The sequence below is a fragment of the Ictalurus furcatus genome, chromosome 15 (genome assembly GCF_023375685.1).
Source record: "Ictalurus furcatus strain D&B chromosome 15, Billie_1.0, whole genome shotgun sequence".
Taxonomy (NCBI): Eukaryota; Metazoa; Chordata; class Actinopteri; order Siluriformes; family Ictaluridae; genus Ictalurus; species Ictalurus furcatus.
In genome coordinates, this window is record NC_071269.1 from 3,943,832 (window position 1) to 3,958,633 (window position 14,802).

The window sequence follows — 14,802 nt, forward strand, 5'->3', positions numbered from 1 at the left end:
TTCTAGATACTTTTGTAAAAAACAAAACACTGACACAGTTTTGGGGATATACATTTATGGTTGAGCAAAAGTGTCAAAATCTACAGATTAGTCATAACATTTACCATTATTGATACGGGAGACCTGAAATCTACACTGCGACAGCTGATGGGTTTTCAATGGTTTGTCCCCAACATTTCATATGCAAATACTATGAAAAATCACACATTGTATGACATCATGGTGATGTGATTGCGCCCGTTACTGAACATCTAACAGTGCAAATAAACAGACAAAAACCACAAGTCCTGCTTGCAGTTTATTCCTTCATCACACTTACAGACATCACTACACAAACCAAAAACACAAGGCCTGATATGGTAAAATTGATTTTGGCCACAAACCAAAACTAAAACATTGTAAGAAAAATAAAGTAACAAGTACCGTTTGTGCATAGAGTACATAATCATAATTATTAGTAATAAAAAACACACAATGTCTGCTCGAGAAGAGATTAGCGAACGACTACTTCCAGTTTTTTTTTTTTTTAACAGCATAGGGAAAGATGTCGAGAAAATCAAAGAGCGAAAACACCACCGTGTCTTCGTGTACTGTTTTCACACCTTCCTTAACAACAAATATCTACACATTCATAAATAAAACTTAGTAACGAAATATGATTGAGACATTTGTTCACAAAACTTCATGCATAATAGATTGTCTTGTATGTCCAGGCAGAAAGTAGGACGAGAAACAGATCTGAAAAATAGTAGACGCAATTCTTTTTCTCCACAGTGCAATCCAAATTTGGCTAAATGGAGTGATCCAACCCCTCATCGTTTGGAAAGTCTAGAGTCACGATGATGTTTGTCACAATGCTTTGGATTAAATTCTTAATGCAGAGGGAACCCCCCGCCAAAAAAACCAAACAAACAAACCGAAATAAACAACAAAAAAAAACAGCTGTGGTTTGCTTATTCGGTTCCCAAGGTATGGATCACTAGGCACTACTTCATAACGAGTCTCCAACCCGTCTCCTTCTAGTATACGGAGTAACATGCAATGCAAATGTACACGGCTCCAGTACCAAGGCTTGGGTCAGTGTGGGGGGCACGATTCCTGCCAGATTAATGTTTGTACATCAAGGCGTGGATTTTCTTTTCCTTCGTAAAGATTTTTGTATTTATATTTATAATACTGAACGTGTACATCTGAAAAACAATACTAATTGTAACAGAGGTGCCAACATTTATGGTTCAGAAATGGCATTTATGACTCAGAGATACATCACGCCAGTGAACGAAAAAATTTAAAACCAGTACAACCAAGGACCTGTAGCGTTCTCTGTATTCACACATTAGGACAACCGTATTTTGTCTACAATGCGGTACAGTAATATTACATTATCATTACATATTCACCCAGCCTTATTTGCGACATACACTGGAATATGTCCTAGGGCTACTGTGTTTTCTGGACAATCCACATAGAAAATTTGATACACGTCAGCCAACATGCAACAGTACAATCAGTCCCTCCAGGATTTTGTGATTTTTGCCATCGCAGAATTGAACGCAAAATTAAACAAACTCTGCAATATACCGAGGAGCTTGAATTTTTTCAAAATTACCGCAGATCACAATGCGCGTCCAGCCAAATCCCTCTTCGATTCACGTGCGTTGGACATGGGTACAGCTAAAAAGTTCTCATTTACCAACAAACATCACTGCGAAAGACCGTGCAAAACAATTTCGTGCAACTGCGATTTTAGTTTTCTGCCCCCAGCCAAATAAAGGATGATATATAAATAAATACATTTTTTGAAAAAAAAAAAAAAAAAAAAAAGGAGCATTTTGGCCACAAAACTCACCAAAAAACTCTGAACTCCTGTACGGAGCATGGGCAAAAATAAATACCCTCTGTGTGTCTGCATAAATTTTGGTAATCGAGAAGAAGAAGAAGAAGGAACTGCTAATCATCACACACAGTTGATTAGCTGATGATCAAGAAAATTTGGCTGTGTCTATAAAAGCAAAACTCTTGACAGGCTAGATCAGGGGTGGGCAGTCTTATCCGGAAAGGGCCGGTGTGGGCGCAGGTTTTCATCCCAACCAAGCAAAAGCCATGCCTAAATCTATTGAAAGCCAAGATCAACTGATTAAACAGGTGGAATCAGGTGTGCGTCCTGCTTGGTTGGAATGAAAACCTGCACTCACACCGGCCCTTTCCGGATAAGACTGCCCACCCCTGGTCTAGATCATTCCAACTTAAATTCATACCATGCCATGAAAAAAACATTCCAGCAGCTTGCTGTTTAGCAATCTGGGAAGCATCCATAGCACCATCTACTGTATATTAAGAAGAATTCTTAACAAACTAAAAACATTCAAGACTTTCTTCTCAGGACTAGGACTTAGCAAATTCACACCAAGGCCAGACTGTTTGATAATCAAAGAAATCAAGAGCAACATCTAGGCACCTTCAGGCCTTAGATGTTGAAGTTCATAACTCTCATAGCTGAACAATGCTGATTATATCTTGCTTTTATGGAAGGGTTGCCAAGAAAAGAAGAAAAGAACATCCTTTGACTACAACGACTGCTACATTTGAACAAACCTTAGCATTTCTGGAATTATTAGCCGAGATGTAAAGTGGAGGTGGTTCGCAAAAACCAAACTTCACAAACACCTCGTACCAACCATTAAGCACTACGGGGTTGCATAGTTTAGTGAACCAATGCATTCACTAGTTGCTGGTGGGGGAGTTATCCACTAGTCAGGACGGTAAAGAAAGGAGGTTTAATGGACTATGTTAGTCTGAAAATATTTCAGACTAGATCAAATCAAATCTAAAAGTCAACTGAATCTCTTATGATAAAAACAAACAAATGAACAAACAAACACACAAAAACGCCTCCCAGAGGCTGCTGTAAACATAGCATCCTCCACACATTGAGCTACAAGCAGAGCTCTGGTGACTGACATGAGCTTCTGTGCGCCACACTTTCAGTTCCAGAATCAACAAGTTCATCCAGGGCATTTTTGGAATTGCTACTGTACGTCTTTAAATAGTGTAATATGATGTGCATATAGTCATGTGAATAAATAAATACAGACCATGAAAATCGTTTTTGACATATTTGGACAAGCAAACATTTGATCATCTTTGAAACAGCACCTATTAATGAAGCTGATGTACTTGAACAAAACCACAAAGAAAATTAACTTTCAACAGAAATATTAATAGATGTGATATTCTTCTGTGGAAAAATTAAGTACACCCTTGGCCTCAGAAGCTAGTATTGTCCCCTTTAGCAGAAATAACTGCTTGTAGGCGTTTTGCATAATTGTCCGCCAGGCTTGCTGGAATTTTTGAGCACTCTTCCATGCAATATTCTTTCAGTTGCCAAAACCATGAGGGTTTTCTTGCACAGACTTTGTCTATAAGCTCATTGGTAAACTGTACTCTTGCAAAGGCTTTTTCCTGGCACGCCTCCCATGCAGGTCAAATTTGTGCAATCTCTTTCTGATTGTAGAAGCATGCACCAACAGTTTCAAGACTTACTAGCAGATCCTGTGATGAAATTCTGGGGTTCTTGGAGACTTCTTTTTGCATCAGACGGTCTTCTCTTGGGCTGAATTTGCCGGGACGGCCAGTCCTGAACAAATTGGCATTCGTTTGAAATCTGTGCTATTTGTACATTATTTTCCTTACAGCGGAATGATCTATTTCAAATAATTTGGAGATCTTTTTAAATCCCTTGCCAGACTCAGACATTCACAACCTTTTTTCTGAAGGCCTTACAGAACTCTTTAGATCTTGGTATGATGACACCCCACACCTCAATATCAAAGGGAACACCAGACACTAGATATGAGAGGGATATAAATAAGACACTCCCTAAGCAGGTTCTGATCACTGGCACCCGATCTTAAACACCTGATTCTAACTGTATGGATTTGAAGGTGTGATACAAAATGTCAGTTTTGTGTGATATTTGATAAAGTGCATCACCTTTATTAATAGACACTGTTTCAAAGAGGATCAAATGTTTGCTTGTCCAAATATGTAACAAAAACTAAAAACAAATTTCCATGGGGTGTACTTACTTTTTCACATGACTATGTATTATTTTCCACATTTATAGCACAGGCTAGGTTTTTATAGCTTTTAAAGCAGCCTGTTCACTGAAATGCAGTTTGATGCATTCTGTAGGGTGATTTGCGTCTCAGAAAACAATTCCTTTAGGGTTTTGCTGCTAATGCTAATCGTACAAGCTGAAGAACAATAGGCTGCAATTACTTTTACCCACGTGGCTTCTGCATACTGGCTGACTCGTCACTAAATAAATATTAACACTGAATATCTGTGATCTAATGATCTAATGTTAGCGTTCCTTAATTCTAGCACGTTTCAAACAAGGCATCATGATGTACAAAGTCACAGAATTGAAAATACATTACTTTAAATAAAAGACTGTGCTAAAGTTTCAGATCAAGTGCTTGTTATGAAGATGTGCATTAAAAAAACAAAAAAAAAACAAAAACACACACATATGTATTGTTATTAAAGCATCACAGTGCTTTTACCAAATTACTTCCAGCTATTTTGAAGTATTATTTTTTTGGCTAGTGTACAACATGCGGTTCCATTTCATTTCATTTTAATATTGAAGATAGTAGTATTGTGGCGAGAATCATGCTGGTGTAAGCACAAATCCCAGACACGACTGCCCCAAGCGAAACGGTAATGAGAATTTAGAGAAGCAAACAAGGAGAGAATAAGGAACTGTCCGCTCACGTTCCTCGCTCTCCGGTTGAGGTGAATATGTGGTAAAGTGCGTAATTAATATCGAGTTTGGCAGTGTCATCAGTGTGCCGGGTTCACCTCCCGATTGCGGTGGTTCTGGTTGAGCTCGTTGTTGAGCTCTTGAAGAGCCTGGTGGTGGCGGTGGTGGCGGTGCAGGTGGATGTCGTCTGCCTCGGGTATGTCGACTGGCTCAAATGTACTGGGAACGTGGGGCATGAACTGGCGGAAGATACTGACACTGCCATGCCAGAAAGTGGGCTGGGGGAGGCGGCCGGCCAGGTTCCACGAGCGAGCGCCGGGGTCGTACACCTCCACCACGTCAGACAGCTCAAACGTGTTGTCATAGCCACCAGACACATAGAGGCGGCCTCCCAGAACCGCCACGCTGCCACCCACGTGTACCTGGGGAGAAAGATATTAATCTAGTGTTTAATTCTGACAGCAGCAAGTCAGTGTAGCTGGACTTGTAGAATAACCCTTCGGAGAAAATATTTTGAGCATTTTTGAAGACCACATGACATGTGGAACTGTAAAATGTGAGAACATGGGCTGGACGGTCAGGCCTCCACTAAAGATTCCTCTCCCAAACTTCACTTTTGTAGCTTATACAAAAGGTTTTTAATCTACTCTGCATCCTTATGATAAAGTGATGAAGTGCCCTGTGTAAGGAGACAAACCATCTCCAAGATACTCAAACTGTAAAAGTCTTAGAAATAATCACTACTAAGGTCTGTTTCAAAAAAGTTGAGAACCATAAATGACCTGATCATTTGTTGGTTTAGATACTAACCTAATAAAAGTTCTTAGAGATTTGTTTCAGGAAACAGCTGGCATTTTCTTATAGCTACAAGATGCCTCGGATCTATTAAAGATGTATTCAACGCGCTGATCAAGCAGAGATCCGGTCACACCCACAGGGTAAACATGGCGAAGGAGAAGAAAAGTCTCTTACTTGGTTCATTGGGCTAATCTTGTCCCATTCGTTCTTCTGTGGATCATAGGTGTCAATTTCTGCAGAGTCATCCCTGAAACACAGCAGCCATTATAAGAGTTTTCACAAATGTTCATTCAAATTACGCAAAAGCTACGAACATGCTAGGAGTGGTAGCAGAGCATGTAGCAATATAACATGTTGCTGTAATGTGGTTTAGGAAGAATACAACAGGAGGGGGTTGAGAATTTTTGGGGAGTCGGACTGAGACACAAAAGCGATGAGGCCATTGAAGTACGGAAGCTGACCAGGCAGACGTTAATACATGGAAATGAACTCAATTGGTATTTTGAAAAGTCTGCGGTGAGGTAAATGCCCAATTATACACTGACTAATCCTGAAACCATGACACCGTAGCAACTATAGCGCCAATTCAAATTTATATTAAACTACATCACTATTTGAAAACTGTTCCGTTAACCCGTAACATCATTATAAATATATTACCCTATATATTAAAATATACAGACACCTCCTCACCTCACAAAGTAGATGAGTCCATTGAGAGTCACTGATTTGGGGGCGAAGGACCAGGGCGGCATCTGGCCGCAGTTGACCAGGTTCCAGCGGTTAGTGTCGGCATCATAGCACTGGATGGCCATGGTATCTTCACCCGTTAGAGAGCCGATGGCGTAGAGACGGCCACCGCATGTTGTTGTCGAGCAGTTGTCCATGGGGTGCAGCATGGATGCCAGCGGCTCCCAACAATCCAGTGCGTGGTCGTAGCGCTCCGTACTGTCCGAGGCCACCACGTAGAGCTGGCCCTTCAGCACACAGGAGCTGTGGTACTCGCGTGCTTTAAGCATGGGCGACACCTCGGTCCACTCGTTCACGCTCGAGTTGTAGCGCCACACGCCGTCGTAGAGGCGCGAACCATCCGAGCCGCCTGCCATCAAAAAGTGGGTGTGGTCAAAACACCATTTCGGGTTTGTTTTTGTTTTAAAATCCGCTCTTCAAAATGATTAACATTAAACACACCTCCAGTAGCACTGGATATTTATAGTAGCCTTGGTAGCACTTTATTACAACAAACAATAAATGTTATCTTGCAAAACACATGCGAGGATTTGTGACCGCCTGAGATGTTTAATGAACCATTAACCTCTGTCGTTCCTCTGGCAGAACACCGTGTCCCCATTACCTCTCTCGTATATATCCACACAGATAGTTGTTTATTTATACTTGTGTGTGCTGCCATTTCGTGAGACCTGTTCTAGAGAACTCTAAAGGCATGAGACAATATAGGCCAGGAAGGATTACAGTGTTGTTACCCTGACCAAGTTATTCAAAGTGAGTGAGTGAGTGAGCGAGCGATTTTCGCTTTGCAATTTAGCTTTAGACTGCTTTCCCATGATCCAAATGAAATCCACCATCTTCTCACTTAAATGGCTTCCTATTTCACATACATAATGGAGATGAACACCCTCATGAATAGTGTAGAAAGACATTTGAGATGAATTCTCAGAAAGGCATAACTACTTGTGTTTACGTTTTTAATTGCGACTTAGTTTTTTTCTCTCCTGGTATTTACGTATTACCTGGGTTTAGGAGCATGGGCAGTCATTAAACATTAAAGAACTGCCACATTTAGCTCTTTATATTCATTAAACATTAAAGAGTTTCTTCTACTTTCTTTCGCTTTGTAAGAGAGAAATGTGGCAAAGCCATGCGCATTTTAACATCAAATGAGAGATGACTGGTTTCGTTTCAAAATCATGCATTTGAAATTCCATTGGTACTTCCTACCTATTAAATCACCACCCAAGAACCTCTAGAGAAACTCCGCCCATTTACAAGGGTAGATTTAGATGATGGGAAACAAAGCATGCACTCGGGAGGGATATGAATATGGGATATGGTCCTACATACATACAGCCTGAGTCACATCATCAATGGTCAAACCTACCTGTGACATACATATCATTGCCTAGTGCGGCTATACTGTAGCCTCCTCCAAGATGGTCAGGAAACTCAGCCAGGTATCTCCACTGGCCTGTCTGTGGGTTGAAGCAGTCGACGGTTACGAGTTCATCACAGTCTTGGTCACAACCTCCCACCACGACTAGGATCTCAGCGAGACCTGTCGAAGGACGAGGGCGCATTCGCTGGCACGGACGGTCATGCCGGTCGTACTCTCCAGACTGGAAGCTGCGAGCCTCGCCCACCAAGCGCAGACACTCTGGTGTCAGATAGACGAGTGGGTCGCTCTCAACGCGGGCAAGCAGGAAGAAGCGTCGAACGAAGGGCAAGCGTACCTGCTGCAGGAGCTCAGGCCAGTACTGGAGCCCTCTCCTTGGGTCAGCCTTAACCCAGCGTGCCGCTATCTGGTAAGCCGTTTCCTCCTTGTCCACACGTAACCCATCGTCTGACATTAGTTCCAGCAGGCGCTTCCAGGGCAGACGCTCAAACTCCTGGCCCTTGGCCAGTTCCATAATGTTGTTGAGCGCAAAGCGCCGGGCACTGGTGGCCAACTCACTGCAGGCATACGCCTCGGCAAAGTCCTGGATCTCCAGGCAATTGGAGACGTCAAGGCGCTGCTCCAGGAAAGCGCAGCATGCCGCCTTGACGGACGGGAACTGAAACAGGTCAGCCGCTTTAAGCAGCACATCCACATTGTCACATGTGACGGTCACACGACCTGTATAGCAGAAGTCTACAAGAAGGCCGAGCAGCTCAGCCGAGACCTCATGTAGTGCCACTCTGTCCATAGCGCTTTCACGGAGAGTACCAGCAAACATAGCGCGGAAGTACATACTGGCAGCGGCCAGAACTGTCCGGTGGCAGTGGAACTCCTTTCCCTCAGCGCACAGGGTCACATCGAAAAACTTACGCTCAGCACGCAGCTCATGAATGCCCCGCAGCAGGTTGACAGCATGGGCTGTATCGAAGAATGGCAGCACGGAATGCTGCGTCTGTAAGACTGGCTTCTCCATTGTAGCACAGTTTCACCTGATAACAGTCTCTGGTTGGGACTGGACTCAAAACACTCTTGTCATCTGTAAAGAGAGAAACCACACATGGTAATGTCAGATATTGTAGACAACAACGATGGCATCAGTTCAGTTTCCCTTAACTGACTTATTTACAGATCAACTAGAAAACAATGATGTGATCAAAGAGCTGCTTGAAAATAGACAGATTTGGTGTGATTTCAAATAAAACTTCACGATCAAGATTAAAAAAACAAAACAAAACTACGCCTAGTTTAACAGTTTTAGAGGTTACTGATCTAGTACCTAATAAACTGGCATTGTAGTGTGAATTAAATACATCACATATATCGCCAGAGTAATCACCAACTAATTTGTGCCAAGTAACAAATTTCAATATACAAATTTCGTCCTACCGGTATAGCTTCTTTAGACGTCTTAACTGCTTAAAAGCACTGGACACAATGTGACGCACCAGAAGCTCTTAGACTCTGATATCAGTTATGACGAATACATGTGACCTCCTCTGTCTTAAGAAACAGCTCTTTACTGTTTGCCTAGTCTATAAATACATCAGCAGTGTCCATTTCCACAGGGTGAGGAGGGGGAAAGTACACCTCACACCATACAGCCTGTTTTCAGTTAGGATTACTGAAATTCTCCCTCCCCCCAACCACCTCCAATACCCATAACCCCACTGGGTAAGTTCACAAACAGGCGTAGGCCCTTCAACGCAGAGCCAGATCCAGTAAAAATATTGACGAGGTGCATAATTCATAACTGCCTTTAAAAATACCTCCAAATCTACAGCAAAGAGAAACTGCACTCAAAAACCCCAAGCAAATCGGAGGTTATGTGCTTGTTAAAACCAAACGTAAACTTGCCGTTACTTTCCTCTTACTTTAAATGTATCTGATCAGCCAAAGCTTGGCATCGATCATGATCATATTAACCCATCTGACCTTCTGATTTTTCTCAATCATACATGAAACAAAGGTACAGGAACAAACCTGTGGAAAGTTCAAATTAAAACAGTTAATGGTTGTGTATTACAGCATGTACATTTTATAGGTCTCGTTAAAAATAAGGGTGTGTCATACATTGGCCATTTCTCAACTACTGAAAATAGTACAAGTTCCCCTTAATATTAAGTACTCATCAGGTTAAATGTCATCAGCCAGTTTCCAGTCATCAATAATCCAATTCCCTGGCTGACAACCTTTAAATGAAATATATTAAACTTTTTGATGCTTACAACGTAAAGGTTTAGATTGTTTTATGCATGGTCTAGCTTCAAAACAGGTTGTGAAACAACAAGAAGTCCTATGTGACCCACCCCCCCCCCCCCCAAAAAAAACCCTTGCCGTTGCCAGTAAGCCTAGCTCAAATTCCACACAGAGATCCAACTATGTAGCCAGCAAAACTTTGAAAGACAAAACACCCATGAGGGCTTTTGAGAAAGAGTAGTTATATGTCCTACATAATGCATAACAGCGTAATGTGGTGATAGTTCCATTTCCTTGTACAGATATACTGTATGATCCCTTAGAAAATCTGACCCATTTAGAACTATGATACTGTCTTTCTCCATAATTCAGATTATTAAAGCACTATTAAATTTCTTATGCACTATTAAATAGCTATGACCGGACCTCTGCTAAAAGTAAAATTCCTAATTTGTAACGCAAGAGTACTAGATAAACTGGATATACTCACAGCAACTTTCCGTTTAGACTTTTCTGAGAACTCTCATGATAGACCCCATAAAACAGGCAGACAAAGTCATGACAGGCAAGTCTACTCATTAACCAAACAAGCAGGCAGAGGTCAAAACCGAAAAACACCCCAGAATCTGAATGATTGGAGACTACAAGATGACAAAGTTTGGAACACAATTTGAGATTTTAAGTGGGGACTAAGAAAGAGACTCGAACACATTACCAGGAACTGGGGCTGGAGCTGAATCAGGGGCCGAAAATTGAGATTAGAGAGATGGCATCAGGACCAATTATAAGAAACCTCACCAAGCCTTGGGACTTGGCAGGAGCAAGAGTTAAGACCGAGACAGGATAACAGATAAGATCAAGAACATTGGCTGGTACAGGAACAGGGACAAAGACCAAGCCAAAACTTGTGGCACAGACCGAGCCAGGGCCAGAATGTGTGGCGTAGACCGAGCCAGGACCAGAATCTGTGGCGTAGACCGTGCCAGGGCCAGAATCTGTGGCGCAGACCGTGCCAGGGCCAGAATCTGTGGCGTCGACCGAGCCAGGACCAGAATCTGTGGCGTCGACCGAGCCAGGACCAGAATCTGTGGCGTCGACCGAGCCAGGGCCAGAATCTGTGGTGTCGACCGAGCCAGGGCCAGAATCTGTGGCGTCAACCGTGCCAGGGCCAGAATCTGTGGCGTCGACCGTGCCAGGGCCAGAATCTGTGGCGTCGACCGAGCCAGGGCCAGAATCTGTGGCGTCGACCGAGCCAGGATCTGTATTGTAGACCGAGCCAGAGCCAGAATCTGTATTGTAGACCGAGCCAGAGCCAGAATCTGTGGTGTAGACAGAGCCAGGGCCAGAATCTGTGGCACAGACAGAGCCGGGGCCAGAATCTGTAGCGTAGACTTGAGACAAGGCCAGAATCTGTGGCGTAAACTAAGCCAAGGACAGAATCAGTGGCAGAACCGGGCTCTACTCTACACGGGAGACCAACTTAAAATTCAAACTGGGCATGGAGAAGGTCTGGGTATTATGTGATTCTCTTGAATTATGGCAGTTGCAAAACAAGATTTACCGAAGGATGACAGATAATGATAGTAACTTTTCTTGCTGTTTGTTGGTCCAGAGTCATTCCTCCAATTTAAATCTAACTCAACATTAATAGGGGTCCAACATCACATTATTGCTGAGCTCCTTCCACAGGGTTCCTGTGCCAGTGTACTTTAAATTTAAAACATTGATGCCTGTATACAACCCAAAAACAGACCCTGCCTACATAAAGGTGCTTATCAAACCTTGCTCTACACTACATTCCCTTCGAACCTCGGGTAGGGTACCCGTATTTGATCCCCCAGAACCTTAATTTTGTCAACTTGTATCTACAAATTTTATGAGACATTTAGCTAACTTCATCTTACAAATAAATTAAAATTGGTTGTGTTATGCCCTAAAAACAAATAGCAATTAAATCAACAATCTATAATTTTTGTGTTTTGCCACAACAAACACACATTCTGGGGGATCAAGCATGAGTACCACCAAAGGTTTTTTTGTGCCATACATAACTGGAATTATTACAGATACGCCAAGCTTAATCGTAGATTCTGTTCCCACATCACAACTTGCATAAATCTACCAGATTTCATCTTCATAGCATGCATACTTTGTGAGTTATTAAGGTAAAAGTGTTTCAAAAAAAAGGGGCCATGCCATGTCTCAAAGCATATCTGGGCCAAATGTTAAAACGGCTGCCATTTCGTAATTACTGATTACAAATCCCGACTGGATTTGACATGGACTTACCATCAAACATGTCCTGAAGTCTTTTATTCCTCTTATACCGTAGCAATTTGTCCATGCTAAGAACATATTAAAGAACACCACCACATCATGCTTTATAACTGTTTACATTTAATGTCGAAGAACGGCCATGATGCAAGATCGAACTTATCACTTTTACTACAGCAGCTAGAAACAGTCGTTCCCTCACCAGCCTCTCTTTAATCTTCCTTAATGTTAGAACAAAACAAAAACCCCTCAATTTATCATGTTACCAAGAAACTAGAAGTCCTGAAGTCTCATCTGCTCAAACAGATCAGGTTCTGAAGCTTCAACTTTCTTGCTAATAACACCGTCAACACCATCACGCTCGTCATCTCAGCGCAACTTTGCCGCACGGCTGCACTGCATTCTGGAAATATAAATCCACCGTTTGCTCTCTCAGCTACTTCGACCTTGTATTTCACACTGACCTCTTTGGAAAACGGCGAGTGAGAAAATAACGTCTTACGCTTTTGTTGTTATGTAATCCCTTGTGTGTGTGAGATATAGTTGATGTTTCTGCTCCTGTTATACACCATTGTAAGTGACTACGTTTACATGGACAGCGGTAATCTAATTATTGACCTTATTCTGAATAAGACAATATTGTGATTAAGGTGTTTACATGAGTCGCTTTTAGAATACTCCTTTCATGTTCAGGTTTGACATGTTATTGAACATATACTGATTAATGGCACACGTCATTACGTCCCCACGCCACGCCGTCCCTCCAGAATTTCACGTATCGACATACAGTTCGTCTTCGTTATGGTACCGTATACAGTTTTGGGTGTTTCATTATTAATTTTCTGAAAGCACAGTTAATTATTTGTCATGCTATACATGCAAATAGACGACTGCTTGAAGCCGTGGGCTACGTCCCAAACCGCATACTTACCATCTATATAATAGCTAAAACACATGTATTTCTCCTACTATATAGCAGGTAAGTACGTGGTTTGGGACACAGCCGTGCTCTCTTGTTTGCCGTCAAACGGTTGAGCACTGCCGTGTGTGATCGTGTCCTGTCACAAAATGCGGTGAAAACTCTCACACGACATTAATAGTGTGATTAAAGTGTGTACATGTCTGTAATCCACATCGATAATGCGACTAAAACAGGAATACTCCACACGTCTCAACTGGATTTGCGTTTACTTCGAGTACGACTTTAATCGGATTAAGGTCATCAGAAATAGCTGTTTACATGGTAGCTTCTTAATCAGAGTATCGTCTTAATATCGGATTATTGTGGTGCATGTAAACCCACTGAGTGTCTCCCAGTGACGTCACACAGCACAACCACAAACTTCTAAAAACATAGCGAAAATAAACCACCACCTAACAAATTAGCACAATAATCACTAAACACATCACAAACAGATTCAATATTAACATATATAAAGTGTTCCAGAGTGGCGTTTTCCTCTCTCTGTCTGTCTGTCTGTCTGTCTCTGTGTGTGTGTGTGTGTCTGTCTGTGTGTGTGTGTGTGTGTGTGTGTGTGTGTGTGTGTGTGTCGCTTAGACAGGAACGAAGCAACGTCCGTTAGCTGCTTTAGCTCAAGGAGACGCCAGCACGCGACAAGCGACGCGTTCGACGCATGCGCGCTTTTTCCGCTTACCGAAATAACCACGGCGCTTCTTCGCCAGTCGCCCTTCGGCTCAGATTTTTCCTTTATTCAGCACTAATCCTTTGTTCCTTACTGAAAACTTGAACACGGCGTTCGTCTTCTCCTCCTTCATCTCGGCGCCATGTTCCCTCTGAGTGTCCGGATCACACGCGCCTCACACGGCCGCTTATTGGACCCTCGGCCGCTTAACAGTGTGACGTGTACAAACAACCGTCCCAAACGGCTCTACACTTCCTATATAAGTTCACTACACAGGGAAGAAAATAAAGGCGTATACGCACTACATGGCGCACTATATGTTCCACAGTGAGCTGTTTGGGATCCAGCAAACTGTTGCGAACGTTCTGTCCATGTCTTAAGTTTTAATTACAATTTTAACGCATACAAAACTTTCTAGGTATTAAACCTATGTAGTTGGTAGCAGTACATAATAATAGAATTGTATTCTTCTTCTTCCGCTTCTTCTTCTTCTTCCTCTTCTTCTTATTATTGTTAGACCGTTTGATTTATTTCCTTCATTTCCACAGATATGACGCGCCCTCTAGCGTTAATAAACGGCAGTGCAGTTTGTGACGCTTTTTCTCCTCTATGGTGTACAGAACATATTAAACATATTAAAGATATTGTCTACCCCAGACATGTCGTATTCCATCTGATTGCTCAGAAAGTGTTTATTAATGTTCAGTAAGAGCAGCTCTGACAGTGCTTTCCGGGTAAAAGGCAAATGACAGGTTTATTATATTAATCGTTTCTATAGTAACAGCTCATTCACATGTATGTTGGACTCTCCACATAATATAAGGCGAACGATAGATGGGTTAAAAAACGTGCTGTTATTTACCAGAGACGTTTATTTAACATTTATGGAAGGAGTCTCCAGTGTCGGCTGGGTTTTCCCCCTCCCAACTGTACTTTCGTGCATTTCTGCC

General features: G+C 42.3%; 1 protein-coding gene across 2 annotated transcripts; it reads right to left on the reverse strand.

Moving 5' to 3' along the window:
- Window positions 1-285: 285 nt before the first annotated feature.
- On the reverse strand, window positions 286-14,340 carry klhl21 (kelch-like family member 21). 2 transcript variants are annotated; one of them, XM_053642997.1, is made up of 5 exons: window positions 13,865-14,340; window positions 7,686-8,775; window positions 6,260-6,665; window positions 5,741-5,813; window positions 286-5,190 (listed from the first exon to the last, which is right to left on the reverse strand). In XM_053642997.1, the coding sequence occupies exons 2-5, from the start codon at window positions 8,710-8,712 to the stop codon at window positions 4,849-4,851; spliced, it is 1,848 nt and encodes a 615-aa protein (XP_053498972.1). In that variant the 5' UTR covers window positions 8,713-8,775; window positions 13,865-14,340; the 3' UTR covers window positions 286-4,848. The 2 variants fall into 2 exon arrangements, with proteins under 2 accessions (XP_053498972.1, XP_053498973.1); XM_053642998.1 differs by lacking the exon at window positions 13,865-14,340 and adding an exon at window positions 9,126-9,992.
- Window positions 14,341-14,802: the final 462 nt, after the last annotated feature.

What these genes read in the sequence shown, in the direction of transcription:
- klhl21 (XM_053642997.1), bottom strand. Translation starts at nt 8,712, where the DNA reads ATGGAGAAGCCAGTCTTACAGACGCAGCATTCCGTGCTGCCATTCTTC. An exon ending in CAATGATATGTATGTCACAG is followed by an intron (nt 6,666 to 7,685) that starts GTAGGTTTGACC and finishes TTTTGATGGCAG; the next exon opens with GCGGCTCGGATGGTTCGCGC. An exon ending in GGACTCATCTACTTTGTGAG is followed by an intron (nt 5,814 to 6,259) that starts GTGAGGAGGTGT and finishes GCTGTGTTTCAG; the next exon opens with GGATGACTCTGCAGAAATTG.